This window comes from Haliotis cracherodii, unplaced genomic scaffold, assembly GCF_022045235.1.
Source record: "Haliotis cracherodii isolate W230 unplaced genomic scaffold, xgHalCrac1.p SCAF_5, whole genome shotgun sequence".
In the NCBI taxonomy this organism is placed as follows: domain Eukaryota; kingdom Metazoa; phylum Mollusca; class Gastropoda; order Lepetellida; family Haliotidae; genus Haliotis; species Haliotis cracherodii.
In genome coordinates this window covers 28,260,860-28,286,600 of record NW_027266308.1, presented here as the reverse complement: position 1 = coordinate 28,286,600, position 25,741 = coordinate 28,260,860, and the positions used below count along the sequence as shown (strand labels likewise).

Sequence of the window (25,741 nt, the reverse complement as noted above, 5' to 3'; positions counted from 1 at the left end):
AGCCTTGCTCCAAGGCTGTATTGAAAATATAGTCCATGGATGTGTAGTAATTCAATCTTCCTTATAGGCAAGTCTTGATATGTGAACAGTACAAGGACTCAAGTCTCTTATAGGGACAGCTGGTTCTTATTATTTACATAATCTAGAAATTACGAATTAAACTAATAATTATTGCCTTAGAGACTTGTGCAAGTCTAAGTGGGTCTGTACTGTGTCCACCATGTCCTCATGGCAGCTGTCTGTTCAAACAATTGTGACTGACTCAGACATCACACTTGCAGACATTAGCTCATTTGCAAACTATTAAAAATTAATGGTCACCAAGCATGCCAAGATGGTCTGCTAAAACTGCAGTGACAATTACGATGTTCTTGCTCCTGCGCATGTGTTGGGACGTTATCCCCTGGAGGTTTGCTGCTGTTGTGTTTAAAACTAGGGACCCCACAAATGTTATGTTTTCAACATTAGGATCATGAAATGGACCCCTTGCTTTCATCATTGATTTCAAAGGCTGTCCAGTGTCACAAAGTAAGGGGAGAGAAGAAGGTTGGTCCATGATATTGGCCACAAAAGTATTTTGATCTATAGACCCCTAAGTCTCTTACTTTTATTATTAGGGTAATTACAAGAACCCCTGAACTTTCCTCATTAATTGGAGCACTGATATACAAGTTAGAAATATATTAACATAAACAAGTTGTTATGGATGATCTGGATGCACAGCTCAGGTGACCTTCCAGTGACCGTGTCTGCTCATCATGTGACTGAGTGCAACGTCCACATCATCCCTAACTGTGCAGTATGCGGAGGTAATGCTCACCATGGCGCACATCACTGCTTGATGGTCCTAATCTGCTGTCATTGATACCAAAATAGAACCGAGCGGACATTACCAGGAGCATGCTGTCAACCGATAACCAGCATTAAGTCCTTAAACTCACATTTACTCAGTCCCAATATTGTAATTCATTACGTGTTGCATCATTACAGCCTTGGAGACAACTTGCCGTAGCAAGTTGCACCGTTAACAGGATAATGTGTAAGTCCTGAATAGGATGACATTCCATTATCTGGAGGTGGCCATCACAGGGCATTTGGAGACATGGAAAGATTGGACTAATGTGTTTCTGCAGCTATAGCGATATCAATATTACTGTGTACTCTCACACTTATTATAGTCCTGAAAATATGATTTTGATTGTAACGAGCAGCTACATTTATATTGAAAAGAGCCCCAGTGAGATGGGAAATTCAGAACCTGTGGAAATCTAGACTTGCTTCTCTTTTAGCTATAGCATTACATTCGGGGCTGGGCAGAAAATAAAATAATATGGTTCGGGGATTGTTAGACTAACATCTAGTCTCTGAAATGAACAAATAGTACAGAAAAAAAATATTTGTTCAATCGTTTTAATACAAATATAATAAAAGGGAGCCCAGAGACTCTCTTCATTTTCACTGCGGTAATCAAGACTTACCAAACATTATAGACTTGCATGAGCTGTATTTGATATATTTGTATCAGGGTCTCTGAGACAGACTATGGGATTGTGAGACTGACGAGTTGCTGTGTTTATGTTGAAAGGGATGAAAGTTCAAAACCTAAATGTTACAAATTAAAGATTAAGGGGTCCCTCGATTTGCTATTTAAAATGCCACAACAGGAAACCTCACAGAGGTCTCCTTATTTCAAGCACTACGTTTGTCTACTGAGTTAGTTAGTGTATCGCTGAGATCAATTGTGGGAGGCTCCCCCAGATCTAGGACGAGGAGCAGGGCTGTTCCTGTCATCTGCCTTGCTGTAACCCAAGCTCCCATATACTCAGGGAGCAGTCTGGGACAAGATGACAAACGTGGGACTCCAGTCTTCGTGGCAGCTCCTAACCATCATTGCATTGCCCACCAGTGTTTCCCCGCTCAGCCAGTGTTTGGATGTCAGCGGCCAGGTTCTGAATGAAGACATACTTTGTGCTGTATCTGCAGTTTCCCCACGTCTGCTGTTTTGAACTAGGCTAAATCAAACAGTTTCCTGTTGAAGGTTTTCGATCCCTTGTGAGATTTGTTTTTGAAATAGGTGCATTGCGTGTTGTGCTTGTTGACAAGGATCGTGTTGCAGGATACAATCTTCGTTCTTGATGACAGCATGGCACCATGGGACACCTAGCAGAGTCATTCATGATTCGGATGTTGCATTAGGTTTCAGGTTGGTGGTCTGCTTCTTTTGATGATGAATGCTTTACTTTGAAATATTTCATGCCTGTTAGACAGAAAAAATTAGCGCCAAAGTGAAAATCTGGAAATCATTATTATTTCTTTGGCTTCTGTTACTTCTACATTATTGTAATTGTGAACATTAGTGAGAATGAATTTTGCTTAATACAGCTCCTACATTTTGCAACAATTAATTAACAATAAACAAAACCAAACAGAACTTTATTTCTCTCAAGCCTCAAGAGGTATGATGAGATTGTATTGGTTGTCATGGGTTAGCCAGAAGATTTTGCAGTTTTCGTCATAACATCTGTAAATTAACATAATGTTTTAAGCACTGACAGCTTTATGCTAACCCTTAGTCTATGAAAGCATTTCTTTAATATATTTCTGTTCTTTTTTTTCAATAGAACCTTTCCTCATCTGCATAATATGGAAATATGGAAACTAGACTTGGTTTAGTTAATTAGGCTTTAAGTGAAAATCGATTAAACAATATATATTCCACTGTCATGATGCAGGACTATGATATCTAAAGAGAGTTAAACAGTGTGGATCTGTGATAAATTAGGCCTAACAACATGGGCAAGAAATTTCCTCCTAAAGATAGACTGTTTAAGTTAAAAGGATTGATAAGCATGACATGCGTCGGTGTGTTTTTCTTTACACTCTATTGTTAGTTGTTGGAATAGTAGCATCTGCTAACTTTAGGTCACTATAAGTGAATACATTGTTCGTGTTCTCTCCCTTGACAGCTGTTCAGGTTGTGTGTTCACAACAACTATTTCAGACATTTCGGTAAATGTTATCACAGCTCTGGAAACTTGATTCTGTGTTCTGGGAGGATGTTCGGGAAGAACGTTCCAGGCATACACACACAGCACAGGCTTAACATAACACTCTGACACTGATTGTGGGAAGGATAATATTCAAAAGTTTGGAAACTGGGGCAAGTGGTAGAATTGAAACTTTGCTTTTCAAAATTGTATAGTGAAATCTTTGGAAGAGGTGAAATGCAGTGTTTGGCCTGGTTTGTCGTAACAAACATAACATACCCATAATAACCAATGGTGTCTCCAGAAGTGTGAAATTCCATCAATCTTTGGAATAGATCATGTTGGTGAACATTATTGAACTGAACCTGTTTTTATCATACAAGTGTTCATTATGAATAAGCTTTTTCTTATTATCAACAATATAAGGCATTATGAAATGTCTGGAAGCCCAAGTGCAGTAAAATTCCTGTTAAGCTACTAACTTGACAAATGAAAATCAATAAGTAATCATGTAAAACAATACCAGAAGATTAGTTCTAGCTATTAACGTGATTAATAAAAAAAGTGTTTGGCATAGGGTCAACTCGGGTACATATCTAGCATTATGTTTGAATTAATGCAGCACATGAACTTGACTTTGATCAAATGCTAATTTTCCCATGTGGACGTTTTTTGTAGTCTGTCACCTTTATTATGTCGGTATTTAGCCATCAGGCTTTACTGACGTGGGTGCCCGATCAGCCTTCCAGACTCCCAATTTCATGGCTGTGTGCTCTAAGCCACTGTTTCTTTTCCAGACGTCAGACACGCTAGAGACCAACATGGCTGCAAATGAGAGCCATGGCGTAACAGTCAGTGGAGCTAAATTGAGCTGATCCTCTTTAGTTTCTGATTAATGTTGGTTATGGTTGGGCTAATTAGCATGATTGAATCCCCATACAATGGTGTTTGCGAGCTGCAGATGAATAGCATGGGTTGTCTCTTCAACATTGGCTCCGACATGGTAGACTGTCTTGAGCTTCAGATTGATTTGAACACAGATGGGTCAGCTGACACTTTTCTTGTGAACGTAATGTTCCCAGTCTGCAACCTTTGCCATGAGACCAAAGCCTGGGCATGATAAGAAATATCTTTGTGGATGGTACGCTCAGCTCATAGTCGCCCATGTTATCATTATTACTACATGCATCAATATGTTGCCAACAGAATAATGTGGGCAAGTACCTAATAAACGCGAAAGTCTTTGGCACAAACTATGGTCTAGGTATGAGAAATTATGGACCATTGGGGACCTATGTTGGTCAGAAATTGAGTATCAGTAGATTTGTTTCCTTAGGGGTCATGTTGACAATATCCACATGGGTGGCTGGGGCAAATCTGGATTTCACAAATCTCTAAGGCTGCCAGGCTTTTGGGGGACAACTTTTTAAAAAAATATTTAAATGGTCTAGAAACTATCATTTAAACTAATCATTTTTGCCTTAGAGACTTGTGCAAGTCTAGGGTCAATAGAAGCATTTTGGAATCTGATGATACTTTGTTCAGAAACCCTATTTTTGTGACATTATTGTCAGGATTTGTTTGTTTGTTTGTTGTTTAACGCCACACTTTATTGTCAGGAACATCTACATATGTTTTCATAGAGAAACTAGACACTTGCAACATAGCAGTTTTGGAAGGCTAGAATATGGTCAATCAAACGACCTCTTTACTGTTTTGACCAAGTTTAAAGAATAACTTCAATCAACCAGAAGCTGGTTGTCCGAATGACATACAGAAATGTTTCAGTTTCTCACAGGACATGAATAGTGATGTCTGGACATACTGTAATATGGAGTCTTGCCCACTCATGAAGTCTGATAATTATGAAGGCCGGGATTTACTTAACATTTAGTTTCCATGGTTATCTTTTGTTATTTCATTATTAAAATAGTAGGTGATGATAAACAGTTGTATCATGATATGAACCATGTTTGCACTACAAAGTATGACGGTGAGATTGCTTGTGTGCTGTGTAAGCCATACATTCATGCATGTTGAGGTTATTGTTATTCATATTGCTAGAGATGTGTCAGATTTTCAATCAGTATCTTTTAATCAATGTTTCTCAAACATTCTAAAAGCTTTCCTCATGCTTGTCCCAATATCACAATCTCTAAACGATTGCCAGTAATTTGAACAAAGACAGGTGGAATTATTTCAAGAGTTAATGGAGCTGGTACTCAAAGAAGATGGCTGCGAGCAAACAGTTGTAATGTGTATTGTGTCAGCAATGCTCATTGATGATGTGACATTATAATACTCATGCAGTGGCTATTGATTTCAGCATTATTCAAGACTAAGGTAGCGAGCTTTAGGTTGGTACCTAGAAGGGACTAGAAGACTTGTATCTAGGTTAAATGTTCCCTGCAGACTAGTAACCAGGTTAAATGTTCCCTGAAGTCTAGTAACCAGGGTAAATGTTCCCTGAAGTCTAGTAACCAGGGTAAATGTTCCCTGAAGACTAGTAACCAGGGTAAATGTTCTCTGAAGACTAGTAACCAGGGTAAATGTTCCCTGAAGTCTAGTAACCAGGGTAAATGTTCCCTGAAGGCTAGTAACCAGGGTAAATGTTCCCTGAAGACTAGTAACCAGGGTAAATGTTCCTTGAAGACTAGTAACCAGGTTAAATGTTCCCTGAAGTCTAGTAACCAGGGTAAATGTTCCCTGAAGACTAGTAACCAGGGTAAATGTTCCCTGAAGGCTAGTAACCAGGGTAAATGTTCCCTGAAGGCTAGTAACCAGGGTAAATGTTCCCTGAAGACTAGTAACCAGGGTAAATGTTCCCTGAAGACTAGTAACCAGGTTAAATGTTCCCTGAAGTCTAGTAACCAGGGTAAATGTTCCCTGAAGGCTAGTAACCAGGGTAAATGTTCCCTGAAGGCTAGTAACCAGGGTAAATGTTCCCTGAAGACTAGTAACCAGGGTAAATGTTCCCTGAAGACTAGTAACCAGGGTAAATGTTCCCTGAAGGCTAGTAACCAGGGTAAATGTTCCCTGAAGACTAGTAACCAGGGTAAATGTTCCCTGAAGTCTAGTAACCAGGGTAAATGTTCCCTGAAGACTAGTAACCAGGGTAAATGTTCCCTGAAGACTTCTGAGCAGGGTAAATGTTCCCTGAAGGCTAGTAACCAGGGTAAATTTTCCCTGAAGTCTAGTCACCAGGGTAAATGTTCCCTGAAGACTTCTGAGCAGGGTAAATGTTCTCTGAAGACTAGTAACCAGGGTAAATGTTCCCTGAAGACTAGTAACCAGGGTAAATTTCCCCTGAAGACTTCTGAGCAGGGTAAATGTTCCCTGAAGACTAGTAACCAGAGTAAATGTTCCCTGAAGACTAGTAGCCAGGGTAAATGTTCCCTGAAAACTAGTTCTTTCAGGAATTATCAGTGGCAGCCAAGCTGCAAATCACATGATCTATGAGATTAACTCATTTCCAATCCTTGCACTTTTAATGTTATCATTGTTTGATTGGTGAATGGGCCATAAAATGTGTCTCGTATCTCCTGCCACAACATTCATCAGTAGTACAACAAGGCTTTAACTGAATGGTTGCAAGTATTGAACTGAAGTGGTTGGAAGCCTGCCTTTCCTGCATGCAGTGTCCAATATCTATCTCAGTTTGGCTTCAGACAATCAATGGAATGTATTACAGCTGCCCCAGTCTGGGAGGAGGAGGAGGAGGTGAGTCATCTTGCACTGTCCTGTGTTTGTGTGGAGCTGCTCAGGTGTGACCAGTGTCTGCAGTACATTCACTCTGGAGGTGGTCTGACACATGCTCTAGTAAATATTAGGAGTTGTAAGGACAATAGTGTTACAGATGATACGTTGTATATGGCTTGGGCTTCAGGATCATGGTGTTTAACACTTGAGGAGCCTTATGACCATTAACAGTATATTCAGGCTTGGAAATGGCATGCACAAGTGTTGGATTATCTACAAGATGAAGTTTCAGGTCAGGATAAAGCTTTGTGTTTCTTTTGATCTGGGTGGTCTGGATTCACTGACACAGAACTGTAGCTAAATCTTTTGTAAGTAACCATGGTTACTTAAGTGTACATTAAAAACCTGTTAACATTGTATCACAAGATTATATTTCAGGTGCATACTAGATATAAAAGAAGCTTTCAGTTGCAAATAAGCAGTAAAAAGTTTGTTGACAGCATATATATTTCATTGTTCTTGGCAGGCACTATTTCTTGCTGTTAGTATGTGAGTTTGTCAGTAAAAGATGACCTTATGACGTCTCAGTAAGGGTTAGTAGGCATGGAGCACAATTGGCATTAAAGATGCACTCATCCCACTGGAACATGAATGACACAGCGTGAAACAACCAAATGGAAATGCATATCAATCAACATCGTTCCCATTTCTGACAAAGAGTTCTTTCTGGTATCTGCAACTGACAATCTTGTCACCACCAGTTAACTGAGTGAACAAAACTGTCATGGTATGTCTTTGAGGTGTCAGTTGTGTGCTCATCCATCAAAGTTATAACTGGTATTTGTTACCATTGAACATGTCTGAAGGCTTGTAGCATGTTGAGGAAGGGCTCCATTTCGTGTCAGTGAAGTAAGCTATGTAGGTTCAGTTGGTGGAAAGTTGACCTGGCAATTGTGTCGCCAACACAAGAAACTACACTTGCTGTTGCAGAGTTGTGTCAGATGAAAAATATTGTCTTATGCTCATACAAATTGTGAATGGATGCAAATAATTTATATTAGGAGTCATGGGGGATGCAAATACCTAAATTTTGGTCGGCTTGAGACTTTTCAGCATGCACAATTAAATGACTAGTGAAGGGACGATGCAACGATGGATCGCTATTTTTTACTAATATGATTGCTCACACACCACAGATAAGAGCACATAAGAACAGATAAGAGCGGATGGTGAACAAGGTATCGTGATACGCATTGGATCGCACAGTTGGTGTATCGTCCCAGCCCTTGTAACAACATTAGTAATAGTCCACATGTTGACACTGAAATCTGCCTAAAATGATGCCAGGACTCGAGTTAATGTTTGTGCAAGTTTTTGGCACTTTTTGTCCATGTGGGTAATTGAACCTGAGTCTGCAGCTTGAAAACCAAGCGCTTTAACCACTGAGCTACCCAACCTTCCACTAATGAAATCTCATAATTCAGCAGTGTAGTTTTACTCTTAGGAATTCTGTGTGAGAATTGGTCGCCAGCAGCCTATGCTGGTCATAAAAGGAGTGGTCAATCTCGGTTGTTTGGTTGATGTCATCATTGGATTGTTTGGTCCAGGCTCTAATTTACAGGCTGTCGTCATATATCTTAAATATGTCCGGGGGCGACATTGAACACAAAAAAACTGAACACCTTGGTCATTGATACAGTAAGAAAAGCTTAAGATCCAACAAATATTAGATAGCATTTATCCTTATGAAAAATAAACTTTGAGTTTGTTGGAAAAGCTTGATAACTATGGGCTAGAAATCCCAGTTTGGCATTAACTACGTGAAATCGTGTTTAATAATAGGCCCAGCGAACCAAGACTCCCCAGTTCTTGTGGGTTGGCATGCTAATTATAACATTAGAGAATTGCTCTCAGCCCTCCTGTGACCCTCTGAGGACAGCACAGAGAAATCAATATGCACAGTCCACTTACGGACAATTTCATTAACACTGCAGTCTTGTCTTATCCTAGACATATTAACTTCTTAGCTGCTTTAACTTATTGGCAACACATACATAGGGCAATCTTAGCCCTTGTTTTCATGGTGCTTGTGAAGAATTTCATGCTGTGTAGAAGTTGATTTTTCAAATGATGTTTGATAAATCATTCAGAGTAGTTTTTTAAATTGCAGGTTGTAGAACTTATAGTTTCTTTTTTACTTTTACTTTGAATTAAGATTTTATTTATGTGTCTATCATTTGTTATCACTTTCCATGCTTAAAACAATATTTTGAATCTGAATAAACAAAATCTTTGATATCATTCTACTCATATCCACACTGTGATACATGATCATGGTTGGTTCTTTATATGAATGCAACTGTAACCATTAATCTTTGTGCTTCCAAATCATTTGAAATTACAAGAAACGTAAGTTTTAACAAGCGTATGGTGCCAGACATGAAAGCGAGTATGTTCAACACTACAGCATAGTAATTACAATGCTTGATGAATCAACTCTGGCGCACAGAGCATATTGTCCATAACAGATTCATTTCCACAGACTGAAATAATCAATACTCAACTAGTGGCTGCTGCATACATTTGCCTGGATACAGCTGTCCTTTGTGCGTTGGTATGGGCCAGGTATTGCTTTGTGTCCTCTGATGAGTTGTACAGATATTGTGAGCTTTGTTTACATGGTTTTGGGATGGTTCACACATGCGGTAACTTTCCTGTAAGCTTTGACTTTCAGAAGCTAATCTTGAAGAATATTCTGTTTGTTTAAAAATTAGGGAAAGTGTGCTTTTGGCTGCAAATGCAACCAAACTCAGGTATTTAAATTGACAACAGTTAGTTGTCAAAGATAAAACAATTGTTGGTGAAAATGTCCTGATAAGACCTTGTGGAACCTTGGAAACTCAGGTATTTAAATTGACAACACTTAGTTGTCAAAGATAAAACAGTTGGTGTTGAAAATGTCCTGATAAGACCTTGTGGAACCTTGAAAAGGCCTTCAATTTCTTTGAGCTCATTTTGTCTTGGAAACGGTATGCGAAAACCATTAGAAACAAGTTATCACATTGTCAGGGTTAGACAAGTCATTCGTCCGTGAGTCCTGAGACTAATGAAAACCGAAAGGGACCACTGTTTTCTCCAAATGTGCAATTATTTAACATAAGCATCTTGTCTTAAATGAGCTGTGATCGATTTAACTCATGGTGTCTACCCCTGATTGTCTTCATGTGCTCCACAAACAGCTTGCATAGATACTCAGCCGATACTGTGTAATCAGCTCATTGTCTCTCGGTGGGTTCTTGGCCTTAAACTGGCCTACATGGACGTGATGAGGGTTTTAGGTCAGTTCACCACATTCTGTCTGTTTGTACAGTGACCCTATGCCGGAGGAACTGATGGCATTGATTGGTCACTGACTCACCATTGGGGATCAAAGCTCCAGTTCTTGTCGAATGTGCCAGCAAAATGGATACATTTCACTTTGAGGAGAGTTGTGCGAGATTGGTCTTGCTGAAGGGATAGTGCTGTGGGTGTGTCGGCCTGACTTGTTTTAATTAGGTGGGTATGTTCATGAAGACGTTCCTGGCTGCTGACATAACTGGGGAATGTATTGAATCTCTGTTGATGCATGCTGCTTATCTTGTCTTAGTTCTTCATGCGGAAGGACCTAATGATTTTTCATGGCTTACATCATGAAAACTCTATTGTTGAGATTCCACGATCTTGTGGAGATTTTGGTAAAATAGAATAGAACTCTGTCAAGCCATTGTTGGAATGGATCAAATGGCCACAAAAATTGATATATCATTGATTTTGCTAGCGATAAATTGTTTTTGCACATGTCAGAACATTTTCAGGATTTAGTTAACTTTTTGGAAATTCTTCTTTATCATCATGATTGTCACCAACTGTAAAAATAATCTCCAGGACAGTTTGAGAAACGGCCATTCAATGTCTCAGAATATGACATCAAAATTTTGATTGTTTATTGTATTCATGGCCTTTAGAACGCATGTGGGGAATTATATACATGCTTATGTACAATTGTATAGAAATATTTGTCATTTTGGTCTTCAATGTTTTTTAACCAGGCTGAGCTCTGCCATGTCTTAAGAAATACAGTGTATAGGAACCAGTTTTATACCCTTTGCAGATTAGATGTTTTTTGATTTGTAGTTTCTCTTACAGATCCCAGAGTATATATTTAACAGAACAATCACCCCCATTCCATTTTTACCTCCCTTCTCAGCTCTAGCAGCCCAAACTCACCCCCTTCCTTCAATATTTAACAAAGGTTTATGCTTGTTCAACCATTCATTAAATTGATATGTGATTCCAAATACATATAAGAATATTTTCACATTAGAAAGATTTTTGAATCATGATAAACATGACACAAGCAGGCATGTTTAGAGTATTGTGAGTAATGTCTGTTAAAACTTACGATTGATTTGTAAAGAAACCCAGATCCTTTCACAGATAAAAGCCCAGCCAATCCCTTTCCCTATACCACTTATACTATGTGGTTACACCTACTGCCTCGTACTGTTGTCTACAGCTAGTCATGTCACCCCTTAATGTTAGGGACCCTTGAAGATTCCGGAGTAGAATAGGTCTTCAGCAACCCATGCTTGCCATAAAAGGTGACTAACAGGATCGGGTGGTCAGACTCGCTGACTTGTTTCATCCATGTCATCGATCCCAATTGCCTGGATCGATGCTCATGATATTAATCACTGGATTGTCTGGTCCAGACTCGATTATTTACAGACAGCCATCATATAGCTGGAATATTGCTGAGTGCGGCGTTAAACAACAAACCACCCAAAAACCTTAATATAAGGGCAGTTGTGAATGTTGGTAGTTAAAGCAGGCTGAAACCTTAGTCCCTCACTCACTCATTGATATTCTTAAGTAAAGGCTTTAGTTTATCCTTGGCCATCATGATCCTTTGAACGTTGTGAATTTCGCAACTCCAAATAAATAAAAAATATCCATTGTCTCGTCTTCTTAAATTCCAAAAATATTTTAATGAGGATTTTTAACTTGACCCAAGTAGCTTGAAACAGACAAATGATCAAAGTGTGTATCTCCGTCGAGGATTAGTGAGCTCCTCTCTGTGGATCAATCGATCACATCACCTTAATCCCACGCTAATGACAGACGCAGCAGGAGAAGTGTCAGTTTGTCAAGCCAGAGGAAAGCAACTTTCATCTCCGTATACTATCAGTGACTGGTTGACAGTTTTCTACCAATCAATTCTGCCATTTCCGCTTCCATTGCAGAAGGAACCTAAGAAAATGACATGAAACTTGAAACTCTGTATGCCTATACCAATATGTTGATATATTTCTGTGTTAGATTTTGCGTAGTTAGATCTGGTGAGAAAATAATTTCATACAGTATTTCAGATATTTTTTTGTGATTATCTTTAGCCGTAGAGTTAATCATGCTTGTATTTCACATAAACAGAAAGCATCAGTCAGCAGTATTCAAGCTATGGCCTGTCAATAATTGAGTCTGGCCCAGACAAACCAGCTACTGAAAGCATTTCAAATGGCATGAGTGGTCCAATAGTTTCTCCCTGATTTACATTGATTGTGCGGCTTGGTCCATCAGCACCATACCGTGCTTGTGGATTTCACCAAAGTGGTAAACGTCTACTATGTGGTAAACGTTTACTCTGTGCATCAACCCGTGAAGACCCAGAGTAGAATCGGTCCCATGCTTGCCATAAAAGGCGACTGTGCTTATCGTAAGAGGTGACTAACAGGATTGGGTGGTCAGACTTGCTGACATGGTTGATGCATGTCATCGTATCCCAATTTGGTTAAACAACAAACAAACAAACAAAAACTATGTGCATCAATTGGAGCTATCTTCCCATTTTAAGCTGACACACCATGATCATGATGACCTGACGAAAATCTGTTCAGCGTGATGCTTAAACCAACTTGCTCATTTCTGGAAATGTTGTTTATTCGGTATCCATGCATGGAATATATGTGAAGTCACAAGGACCTTCTTTCATGTTGAAACCATGTGGATTTTATTTGAAGACATGATCCAGGGATTAAATGTCACATACCCATGCAGGTTAGTCGGTTAATGAGAGTCTAGTTTATCGCACTTCTGGCAAGGTTCCCCAGTTAGCAATATTCCATATGGAAGGTTATCAAGAACATCTACTTTAGAACTTTGTTGCAAAAAGCTTTGTGATGTGTTTCTGAATGGTGCCATTTGCTTGGAGGACATGTCAACAAAATATGTGGCCAATCGTGAATAAGATCTTGCATGTATATTTGGCATGAAACATTGTGTTTATGTCCTTGTTTTATAAACACTGATAAAACAAACATGGCTGCCAAACTGCTGTTACAAGATTAAGTTTTCTAAACAGCAACCTCCCAACTCCCAGGAGTGTTGACTTATGAATAATTCATCCTTGTTCTAGTTCGTTACTCTGGATAATGGAGTAGTGCACCATGTGCATCAAGCAGTCTACATGGTCTAGTTGTATGCACACACAGTGAGTTGTTTAAGCCACAGTCTGCGCTGGACAAACCAGTGATTGATGTTATGAGAAACCTCTTACGCTCTCAGGCTACAGTCACTCAGTCACCAAGTCTTGACGTCTGTTCCCCATTTTAGACATATCTTATGCCAAATAATTGACTTATTTCTTCATAAATATTTTTGCATTTTTAAGGAGACCTGCAAAATGTCTCCAGAACTGACTAAAAACGAGCTGATGGTGAAGCTTATTAAGGACACAGGGTGGTGGGGTAAGCTAGTTCTTGAGGTGTTCACTTGTCATGTCAGTTGCCTGGGTTTGACTCTCCAGATCTGACCAACAAACCAAGAGCTGATGCTGAAGCTCATTAAGGACACGTGTCAGATGGGGTAAGTTAGGTCTTGAAGTGTTCACTTGTCATGTCAATTGCCTGTGTTTGATTCCCACAATAGGTACTATGAGAAAAGCCCATTGCTGGTGTCCCCTGCCATGATGTTGCTTAAGTATTGCTGAAAGTTTTGTAAAACCATCTCTCTCATTCACTCACTCACTCACTCATTCACTCACTCTGTCAATACCGACACCCTTTAGGAGATTGTTGTGTATCAGATATTCGATAGCGGATGCACCTATTATAATTGTAGCAATGTAAATGCAAAATAAAATAAATACCAAATTTAATCTTAGTATCTTACGCCTCGGAATGCCAATAAAAACACATTACTGGCAATCATAATGTGACATTTACTTGTTTTGCAAATATGTAATAGAAAATGTAAGGCACTTGCATCTCGTCCAAAGCAATCTTGTATGATTTCATGGTTATTATTTAAAATCTGAGAAAACCTGTAGTATGCAAGCATGTACATTATGTACTTCTATGATGTGCTGATGTTGCTGAGACGAAAATGCTATGAAATGGATGGTACCAGGAGTGGTTTTGCTAATATAACAGTGGAGACTGTTTGTTCTAGCAGAGCAACGGAATCTTTAAGGTTCCCTCTGTAGGTGTGTTAATGTGTTTCAGAGGTGGACTCTAACGTAAAAGCCAGAATTGGTTATTTACTGGACCACTTGAACCATCTGGTTTGTGAATAGAGGAGCACTTGGGTTTTAGGATTTAGCTAAATTGACTACTCCGAAAGCAGGAAGTGATAAATTACAAAGTAAACAGTACACTGTGACACAGAACCATGTCAGCTAATTATACATTTAGCTACATCAGTTATGATGCTCCCTGACCAGTATGCTATTATCAGAGCTTTCTCGTGATGAAGTCATCAAGACTGTTGCATACCAGCTTCAGCCAGTCCATGCTTTCCTGACTAAGGCAGGTAACTCCTGCAGGTACTCATGTTAACAGACTAAATATATCAGAGTTATGATGCCGGAAGGGCGCCATACCTGAGAGAGTTACAGTGCCGTCTGCTTTTGATGTAGCAGACGCAAGAACAAGGATCGTGATGTACAGCCAAACGCGATGGTTATGGTACGTTGTAGTTGAAGAATGTGGTGGTTGTGTCTCGTTCATTCTTACAAGTGGTGTATTGTTTTAAGTGAAGTTATACAGTCTCCTGGGCAGACTACTCCCTTCTCCTGTGTTATAGTGTGTTGCACCACTCAGGAATGCTAAACATTCTCCAACACTGTGCCCGTCCCACTGTCTGAGACTCTAAAGACACTCAAGAGAGGACTGTTTCCCATTCAGCTTTGATGGAACATCGTGAAAATGCTTGCATCCTAGAGTCTATCTTCATCTTATGTTGATACATGTATCAGGTTTAAGATGGGAATCATCAGGATTTTTACATCAGTGTCTCAACATCCACTTTAAAAACAGTATGCATATTTCATTATTGGAAGATTTGTATGTACATGGATCTATGATTTATTATCTATCGTCTCTGATGTGAGGTGTTTAAATGGAATGTCCCATGATTGTTATCTTTTATGGCAGGATGAAGTGAAACTATCTGTTTGTGATCATGGTAATCACTTCAGAAATGCAGAGTTACGACTTTGCTGAAATCCTTGCAATTAATCAGATTATTCTCTGTTTATCTTTCCTCAAGGAAAATCTGTGATGTTTTACTGTAAAGGTAAACACACGACCAGACCCAGCATGATGTAGTAGATCTAATTTGTCAATGTTGTGACAGAGAATGCTGGAACAGTTCCGCCACAGCTTCAGGTTTCATAAGAAAAACAGGATTAGATTTTGTAGGAAACCATATTTGATTCCATAATAATACATAGTGTCTGATGATATGAGAGTATGAGCAAGGCCTGGTGTTAAAGAAGTGTGGGTGGATTGATATGTCTGATAATCTCAAAAGTAGTTATGAACCATGGATCCTGTCATGACGCTGCTAATCTGTAATCTATAAAGATAAATTCTCCTGTTGGCTTGCCTTATCCTTGTGTTTCAGGTTACATGCCCATGACAATTATATATGGTAGAGAAGAGTTTTTGGTTTTAATTAATTAAATCGACAAAAGTGTTAGACAAGGACTTCGTGCTGAATATCTAGAACTTCATCTTCATGTCATTTGGAAGCTGTAGTTCGAATGAACACAGGATTGACTTAGCATGCTTTGAGGTTTCAGCGGTTTTATTCTTTTAGTGCAATATTTAGGTACATGTGTGAGTATCAAGCGATAAAGGTACCTGCTTGGTAAAGGTACTGAAACGTCGATTTGAAAGGATATATAGGTTGAAGTCCATCAGTGAACCCTGTCTTCACTTTGTTCAGGGGTGGGGGGTAGCCTAGTGGTTAAAGCATTCGCTCGTCACACCGAAGTCCAGGGTTCGATTGCCCACATGGGTACAATGTGCAAAGCCCATTTCTGGTATCCCCCGCCGTGATAAAACCATACTCACTCACTCATGCACGTTATTCAGTAAAAGTAGAAAGAAGCTTGCCAAGGTGCTGTTGTAGAGATAACATAAGTTATGATCGAAAACATATGTTACGGTTGATCGTCCATTGATGATTGTATTTATTGTTTCTTGTTTGCCATGATCATACATAAGATGTTGTTGATAAACAGTGTCATGAAGAATAACCGTCTTTCAGCCCAGCACCATGAACTTCTTCTTGTTGATGCATTTAAAGAAAATCCAGATGTTTTGTAAACTGTATCAGTTATCTTAATGAACTTTTGTATTAACAAGGAGTAAACCTTTTTTAAAACTCAGAACATTGCCATGAAGATAATTTTAAAGAAGGCTGTATAAATTTACCTTAAGTAGCATGTTTTGTTTGTCACAGGTCAGTGAAGTATTAGATAAAGTGGAACAGACGTCATGACAGTCTGTGACTTAGCATTTTTAGACCCAGTAGCTTGAGTCTTGTAAACTATTTTGGTAGTTTGGGTATATAAGTAGGATCTGCTTGCAGCAGTGTGCAGTGCTCTTGTTGGTGCAGCAAGACTTTCAGTTCAGAATACCAAATGGAAAACATGTTTTCATCAAGAACATCTTTGCCTCCAGATTGTTAACCGATTTTTTTCAAATTTGTTTGAGCCATCTGGCTTTTAATTATTTTTTTGGTGTCTTTTGGTGTCATTAAAATTTTAACATACTGACCATTATCAAATTGAAAGGAATGCAGACATTTAATACAATGGTTGAGGTCACCACAATCAATGCCAATCTTTTCATTCTGCTGTCTCATGACATCCTTCCCAGCAGGGTGTAGTCTTAATGAATGGATTATTATTCTATGTGCTTGCTGAGCAAGACTGAAAGAAGTTTTACTTGTCATGGGAAGATTGATGCTGATCGGTTTGCAGTGTTGACAGATATCCATCTTTGAAATGCATGCAAGATATGGAGAAAAGGTTTGCAAGGCTGAGATCAATGGCTACCGATAAAAAGTACAATATTCATCAAGCATTTTGTTAGTGTTTAAATGTGTCTTCTTTCTGTTTTCTTACAGATCTGATTTTGGAGTAGTGAGCGAGCAGACGTAGGGGCTGCCCCACGATGGAGTTAGCCCACAGCCTTCTCCTGAATGAGGAGGCTCTCAAACGGATACCTGAGTCCAAGAGGCCTGTCTTTGTCTTTGAGTGGCTACGCTTCCTTGATAAAGTCCTCCGAGCTGCCCAAAAGGTAAGAATGGCCCAAAGTTTGGAGTTCTTTCTTCCTGCATGTTGAAGGGTTGGCTAATCACACCAATGACTGGGTTCGGTGCCCAAATAGGTTCAATGTGTGAAGACCGTTTCTTGTGTCACCCCAAGAGATATGTCTAGAATAAAATTCACTCACTTGACCTCCCTTGACAAGTTCCAACCTGTTTTGTAATAGTTGAGGAAAAAAACTAAATCATAAATAAAATGGGTTATTAACTTTTGATGTGTTTGAGTATTCACAGTTAATCCAATATTTTTAGGAGGTAAGAAGAGAGGTGTTGAAAATCCAAGAATTTTCTGGCTGATAAAAAACATGGCTTTAACTTAAGTCAAACTTGTGGGATACCAGGCCAGTGGTAGATTTGGGTTTGGATATTGAAAGGCAATCACTTCAATGTAATTTTTGCTAAAATTGCAAAGTTAGATCTGGAGAAACAATGAAGAAATGAGTCATTTTAGAAATGGAATTGTTCAATTACCCCTTTTCTCTGAAGCAAACCATGCAGTATATGGATTATTTATATCATGCACTTGGCAAATATTACTTTCATCTAGTAGTCTGTTTCACTTAAAAAACAACCCCCAGAACAATTTATGATCTAAGTTTCCTGCAGATTAACTCAAGTTTGAAAGTCATGTTACCACAAGTGTATTGTTGTTGCCTTAGGGAATCATTGGAATTGTGGTCCAATCATTCAGTTAACCCCTCAGTAAGCCCTTTGCGTGTATCCCTTGCTCAAGATGCCATTCTGATAATGTTTTCTCTTAACAACAGAACAGTAAGTGTATTGGAAAGTACATCAGTGTACATACTGTAGTCAATGTATTAAGTGCCCCCTGACAAACGTCTACCTTGCTTGTAAGTGATCCTTATAAGCGCCCCATGCTAAGCACAAAAATTTATATTACAGTCTGTATTTTCTTGTGTATATTACAGATCTTTTATTAAAAAACACAGCAGTCAAGAAGGGGTATATAATTGCCAAGTAACTATTATTTGAAAACATTATAAATTCATTAACGTTTGAACTAAGTTTGTTCTTTATTGTTCGATCTCTGAGAACATATTTAACTTGTGTATGGTTGAAATAAACATCCTCCTTGTCAATTTTCTAAGAGCAAGGGCACCTATTACAGCAAATATGGTATGTAAATTCTGCCTAGTCCCAGTTGTGGCTTACGAAATGGAAAATACCATTAAGATGTGCTGATCCAGAGGTGATTTGGGCCTGACTGGAGATTTGGAATATAATTACTGTATCACAATTTGTGTAACTCTTTCCTGAAAGAATCGGAAGGTCAGACAGAGTCATATCACAATTACTTCAAAGATGGTAGTACGGTGGTTGTGTGGAGAAATATTTGGAGTATATTGATTCTGACATATTGCCAGAGTGTAATCCAAGTCTTCAGAAGGTGGCATGAAGGTAAATATCGTAATAATGTTGTCTGAGTAGAAATTAGCCTCACTCAATATGTGAGTGTCTTGCTGTGACTGCATGACAACAATGAAGCAGACGTCGCAGGGGTGGAGCAGACGTCTTCACAGGAGTTTAATGTGGCTGGTCTGTTGTCTGGTTTGCATTACCTGATCATTTACCTCTGTGGGTTTAATTAGAGTTGTAGCAGTTATATAACTTCCAAGCCCTGTACGGATGCCAAGATCACCGGCCTGGCTCCCTGACCTTTGTGAGATATAGTAGATATAGTATTGTACACTGAGATGTCACAGTCCTTGTGTAAATACTGTTACACATTATGATACCTGTGGAGTACAGTGCAACTCGGCCCTTTGTCGAAAGCCTTAGTCAAGTAAATTGTCTTTCAGACATGTATGATTAGATTCTGTAATAGAAATTTGAATATGTTTAAATTTCATACAGCACTTTACATAAACAGAACAAGAAGTCCACCTAGTGAATAGACAGTATATTTTTATTCAGTATTGTTGGGCTAGTGAATAGATGTCCCTTTGTCACAGGCAGCTAGGACCATGGATTTGTGTGTTTGTTTGTTTGTTGTTTAATGTTGTACTCAGCAATATTCCAGCTATTTGACGGCAGTCTGTAAATATTCAAATTTGGACCAGACAATCCAGTTATTGTCGTAAGTGGCGACTAAAGGATTCAGGCGGTCAGACTTGCTGACTTGGTTAATGCATGTCATCGTATCCCAATTGTCTGGATCGATGCTCATGATGTCAATCACTGGATTATCTGGTTCAGTCTCGATTATTTAGAGACCATCATACCGCTGGAATATCGCTGAGTGCTGCAATAAATAACAAACAAACAAAGAAACAAAGAAACAAACAACTGTGTTATCCCACTTGACAAAGCAGTGTAGGTATTTCATCATTCATTATGTCATATGAATCACTGAGCATTCCGTGCATGTTTCTTGGGTGAGCATTTTAAATTGTAAAGTGTTTTAGAAAAACAGGAGAACAAACAGAATCTGTAAGCCAAACAGCAGGATGTAACTAAGTGTTATCAGATGTGTTTATTAAACTGATAAACACAGCAGGCTCTCCCTGCAGTCATTCGCTTGATGTGAAAAGTGAACACCAATTATCGTCATGTAATGCTATCATTAGGCAGATTTAGCTGCAATTAACATTCTCAGAAGAGTGGCCTGTCAAGTGCTGGTATTCATTTGTTTGGGGCAAATTCTTATGGTAGTAGCTATGACATTTCTTGACCAGATGGAATAGGCAGCAGGTTTTACTGTCATCATCCTTGTTCAAACCTTGCGACAAGTTCTGTGTTGACAGCATACAGTTTGTGCCAAAAACTTGTGAGTCTACGTGTCTGAACTTGACTCTTAGTTTCATTTTAAGTAGAGTTTGGTATTATAATATGGGCTATTATCAGCTGAGACCAAACAAAATTTTACTGGAATGTATTGAATAGGATCTTGTTACTACAACATGGGTACAATGTGTTAAGCCCAGTTCTGGTGTTCCCCCGCCGTGATATTGCTGGGACATTGCTAAAAGTGGTGTAAAACCATAGACTCACTCACTCTTGTAACTAAGTTAATCCGTACAGTTCCTAAATCATCCCGATTAAGTCCAGATGTCATGGTTAATGAATCATAAATACATAGTAATGATCGTTCAGGACAATCAGAAAAGTGATCGTTCAGAAGTCTGGATTAGCAAGAGTAGGGTTTACTGTTAGGGTTACAGATAACTGTCACGGTTTGAAGAATCTTGAACTGGTTACTCATCTGAAACCGTTTCATATATGATTAATCGTTTTCTTGACATCAAAACATTCAGAAGATCTACAGTGCAAGGTGCTACTGTCCAAACGGAACAGTTGGCTCCAGAATAAGTTTCCCACTTATTTTGAATGAAACTGACGCATGTGAAAGATGTCTGCAAATGTTAAATGATGCTTGTCATTTTGATTCAGTGAAATGTGTGCCTTGTTTGGAAGTCTTTCTAAGATATAATGCATTTAGCGAATGCCATCTCGCTTTCATGATAAGACTCATTTGATTGGTCGACTGTTTACCCTGGCATACAAATTAGACTGATTTCACTCAGAACCAGTGCTATGGAGAATTGAACTCAGGCTTTTGGCATGACAAGCTTTAACCACAAGGCTACCCCAACACTGGCAAATGCTAAGTCAATGTAAATTTGTCCCTGGTGTGTTCAGTATGTTGTAGTCCTGCACCACTACTACTATATTTATTTCATGAAAAAAACAACAATCTAGAAACGCATACAAAAGCAAGTCTAGCCAGCTCTAGCTAGCTATCAGCTTAGGGAAAATGTTTTTTAATTATTTTTAGAATCAAGAAGGATATTGTGTTATATAAGATTTCAGAGACTAAATGTTAGTCTAAGTCTGTTGCTGCACTGCCAGATATGTTCATTTGGCAGACTTTATCATGCCAAGGACGACCTCCCTGTCTGGCTACTCTAACATGTCCAGTATGCTGCTGAAGAAAGATAATACAAAGAAAATGTTCACATTCCATTTGGCAACCTGTCAGTTATACCCAGCTGCGTAATCTCTGTGAAAAGTTCTGGAATATTTGAAAGAAATCAAGCTAACAAACATTCAGTTGAAAACCCTCATTTGGGTACCATTAGTTTAATTTTATGCCTTTTCTACAACATTTTTGAAGTTTTACCCTGTATTTATATAGTGCGTTATCACCCCCTTCACTGATGAGGTTGCTGCAGTGTGATAACTGGATGCACTTTGTATTATGGTATTAGATGTAATAAAAAACACATGATGCTCCGGCTAAGAATCTGAAGATAGGCTTTTGGAACAGTCTATGCCAAAAACATTTCAATCTTCAAGCCCCACGTATCTCCCTCGTTGGGATTCAGGGAAGCATAGTTATCTCCTATGAAACTACAAATATGAGGATTGTGTGGTCAAAATGTCCTCGGCTTGAAGCTGATTGTGTGTGCCTGTACTTTTATACTGCTTTGATGGTTCCTTACAGTACCAACTGCTGGGAGTGGTGGAGACTTGATATATCTGTAATATTGCTGTCTCCTGGGGAAATCACTTTGCTCGCACTCACTCTATTTGTCTGATGCAGTTTTTCCTGGACATAATTAATAAACTTTATTATTTGCCCGTGAAGAGATCACCTGTTTAATAAACATACAGCTGTATTACACAATGTGTAATACCAAAACGTGTGCTTATGTACTCTCGGAACACGTTTCACGAACAAATATTGAAAGCTCTCAACATCCCTTGGCTTATTCAACGACATTGCTGTGGAGTTGATAGATCACTGAGAGGAGCTTATGCACACTTATGAGCTTGTTGCTAGGCTGACGTCACATGGCATTGTTTCACCGATGGTTCTTGCAACAAAATTCCACAGATTACGTCATCGGGTATTGTGACATGATTGTAAACTTTGAGGTGCAAGGCCCCGTTCCACAAGGCGATCGTGCTGTAGCACAACGACAGTCGTTAGTCTAAGTTAAAGCATGTGAGTTGCGATAACCTTAGCACTACGATGATTTTGTGGAACGGACGCCTGAATTCTAAAGGTGGACCGTTGTATGGTATTAAATTCATATGTTTCAAGTTTTCACGTGTTTCAAGTATTATTCTGTTTAACTCAATTGGGTAAATGGCAAGTAATAAATAAAATACTAAACGAACTCCTGTGTGAAACCAATTTTATGAAACGAGTGAATAGTTGGTGTACCAACTATTCACTCATTTCATAAAGTTGGTATTACACGGGAGCTCGTTTAGTATTCTATATGTATTTTAGATTATGATAGATTGTAATTGGCAGTGGTTTGGAAGCCCAAACAGTTTTTAATGCTGAGACTGGGTTTTGGCCAATGGTTAAGTGGGAGTCTCATTAAATGAACTATTGATGATTTTCTTGAAAGAAGCAGTTATATCTTGCATTTCAACATTAAAAATCTGATTGTTTTGAAAATTGAATGTCACAGATATTCAGATTGACAACTTTATATTATAGCAAGCATCTGATCACTTGATTTATCTGTTATCTAATGCTGTCTCTCCAGCTGATAGACTGAAGACTGCACAGTGGTAACTATTGGTTCTAGTTTGGATTTGAAAGAATGGTGGGATGAAGGCAACCACTTGTAAATATGAGTAGTTTTGTCATAGAGGAGTAAGGAAATGTCTTAATTCAGGGTGATTTACTTGTGCACAAGAGATAAACAGGTTTTGTTTTGAGTTTCTCATGTATTAGGTCCTGTTTTGAGATTTTGAAGCGGGTGATGGACATTTCTTCACAGTTACGAAAAGGAAACATTTGGCAGATAATGAAGGTTTCAAGGTTTCAATTCCTCATTGATGAGTTGAAAAACAGGCATCTTTCATTGCACTGGTTGCTATTCTTCAAGAAATATCTGTTCTTAGTTTTCTTGCCCTGTTGTTTTAAGATTATATCTTTGAACAAAAAAAACATCTTGGCATCCGTACACCTCACAGAGCCAGAAAGCATAAAGCTAACTAAGTGTACAAATTATGACTTTACAAATGTCCCAGGTATCCCGAGGTGTATACTCTCTTGAACTTCAAGAGTCAGTCATGAAGCTAATGGCTCATTTGGGACCAAGAATGTACCTTTATGAACTTAAGATTCAGCCAGGATCAGAAAGGACACTGCTCCAAGATATGCATGAGCTTAATGCTTGGGGCCTCATTCCAGGGACATAGTGTTACAATGATCGTAACTTCTGTACTTTAACATATGCTTACAATCGTCTTTGCACTAAGATCACTTTGTAGGTACAGAATTTCAAGATATGAGACATAAATTTGAATTCCACTTAGTCCCTTCATTTTACAAAAATGAGAAATCAATTTCTGATCACCCTTGTGAAGAAAGTGACTATAGACAACAGAGTTCCTAAAGCCTATACGGAGGACCCAAGAGCTCATAGAGTAATGGGGCTAATTGTGCATCTGAAGCCCATGTTTCATTGGTTGTTGTTGATGTAGGGAATTAGCAGGTACTTGTCCAGGAACTCCTAGCCATGTGTTTCTTCTGCTGACAGACCAGCGTGACCCAAGGGCCCTAGCACTTGCGTTCCAGCACCCTCCAGTTGACTGGGCTCTGTCTGATTAGACGTGACAATTAAATATGACTCATGATACCATTCCTTCACACAGAAGAAACCATCAGAAGGGTCATCTCAAAACATTTTCTGATTGTATTTATTATTACATTAAACATCACTACTCATTACAGACAACTAAAGGACAGCTTTTCTTATTCAATATTAATTTTTCAACTGTTATGGATAGGGATAATATCTTACAATATGTACATCTCAGTTGTATTTTCTTTTCTGATTTTGTTTTTTGAGACTGTCCCTCTCTTTTATTGATTTCTTCCTCAGCCAAACAGTTGTAGAAATATTATTTGCGCCTTTTCATGCAATGCTATGACTGCTTGGCAGCACATTCTCGGCCAGGTCAATCAGGAGATGCTAGTTTAGTGCCTGTCATCTGTTCACGTTGGGTAATGTTTGAACATCACCAAAGATTGTGTTGAAATATTGAATTTCCTGTAGCTAGTCAGTAAGCACTACCATTACAATTGATTTTTCTGAAAGCTAGGATTATGCTAGAAAATGTCAGCACCAGATGTCAATCCGCCACTTTCTTTGAATTTCCTGGGGACAGAGGTCGAGTGGTGTAAGGTGTCACAATTCACTGTGCAGAGTTGCTTCCCTTATTTATGCCAGGATCTGCTGATTTGAAAACCCCAGTTATGAATCATAGTTTGCAAACACAAGAAGTGTTTTTCTTTGGGCCTGCTTCCTGCATTAAGCTGACACCTTGATATGACTTAAAAAAAACTGTTGTAGACAGCATCAGTTCCAACTCACTCACACACTCACTCTACTCTATCACAGTGTGAGGTCCGGGGTTCGATCCCCAGCCACGTCATACCAAAAGACGTTAAAATATTGTACTTGTTGTTACCCGGCCTGGCGCTCAGTATAAAGGGCCTGAAACAGGGACTGGTCAGCTCGGAGTCAGTATACTGTGTCTGAGTGGGGTTAGTCCTGCGCCGTGACCGTGGAATATATTTATTTTATGAAAAAATAATAATCTAGAAATGCATACTTAAGCAAGTCTAGCCAGCTCAAGCTAGCTCTATTCCACATCTGAAATCAGCATAGGGAATTTTTTTTTATTTTTAGAGTCAAGGATATTGTGTAATATAAGATTTCAGAAACTAAATGTTAGTCTAGAGTGGGGTATTCATGTTAGACTGCGGCATGGTATTTTAGAGCGCTACGGCATTGTATCTTAGTGGGCTAGCACTATAAATCGGCATCAGTCCAGGCTAGTACAAGCACGCACGTGTCGCTATAGAAGATATTTAACCCCATTTCACTCACCTATCATAGTGTGCATGAGTTGTTTGATGCAAGTTTTGAATTGGACCAGCAGTGGCACAGTACAGCATGATCTGGCACTTTGAACATTGTCATGAAATAACACCATCTTTGTAACGTAAACATATAGTTCTGTATCACTTCTATTTAGCATAGGATGTTTTGTATTTGCTGTTCAAGCTGTGAAAATTAGGTTACAAATAGAGTAGTTTACAAATAGAGTAGTTGTTGCATTGTAGAGTAATGGGATGTGTCAGGATGGAGGCAGCTGGGTAGCCAAGTGGGCTGAGTGTTGGTTCGGGACACTGAAGACGTGGGTTTGATTCCCCAGAAGGGTACAATGTGTATAGCCTCTTCTTCTTGTTCACTGCTGTGGCATAAAACTGAGCTTACTCACTCAGAAATATTATTCTACAAGCTTCTTTTCCCTGACTTTCATTTTGAAAAGTAAGTGTTAAAAGAACACTGAATCGAAACTTGAAATGAGATAAAGTAATCAATCAAAATGTGAGCCAACAAGGA

General features: G+C 38.9%; 2 protein-coding genes across 6 annotated transcripts in view; both read left to right on the top strand.

Annotated features, from left to right (window-relative positions):
- The window catches only part of LOC139444397 (HEAT repeat-containing protein 5B-like), a 127,396-nt gene that overhangs the window by 20,073 nt on the left and 81,582 nt on the right, over nt 1-25,741 (top strand). For 2 of the 5 annotated variants that reach the window (XM_071225365.1, XM_071225361.1), the window contains exon 2: nt 17,139-17,311. In XM_071225365.1, the coding sequence (XP_071081466.1) occupies nt 17,186-17,311 (126 nt within the window). In that variant the 5' untranslated portion in view covers nt 17,139-17,185. Of the gene's footprint in view, nt 1-2,109; nt 2,204-6,866; nt 6,979-14,596; nt 14,687-17,138; nt 17,312-25,741 lie in introns of those variants that run through there. The other 3 variants (XM_071225363.1, XM_071225364.1, XM_071225362.1) reach the window with 3 other exon arrangements.
- LOC139443636 (ribosome-binding protein 1-like) lies at nt 1,845-6,446 on the top strand. The gene is made up of 3 exons (XM_071224588.1): nt 1,845-1,946; nt 3,785-3,838; nt 5,400-6,446. The coding sequence occupies exons 1-3, from the start codon at nt 1,845-1,847 to the stop codon at nt 6,444-6,446; spliced, it is 1,203 nt and encodes a 400-aa protein (XP_071080689.1).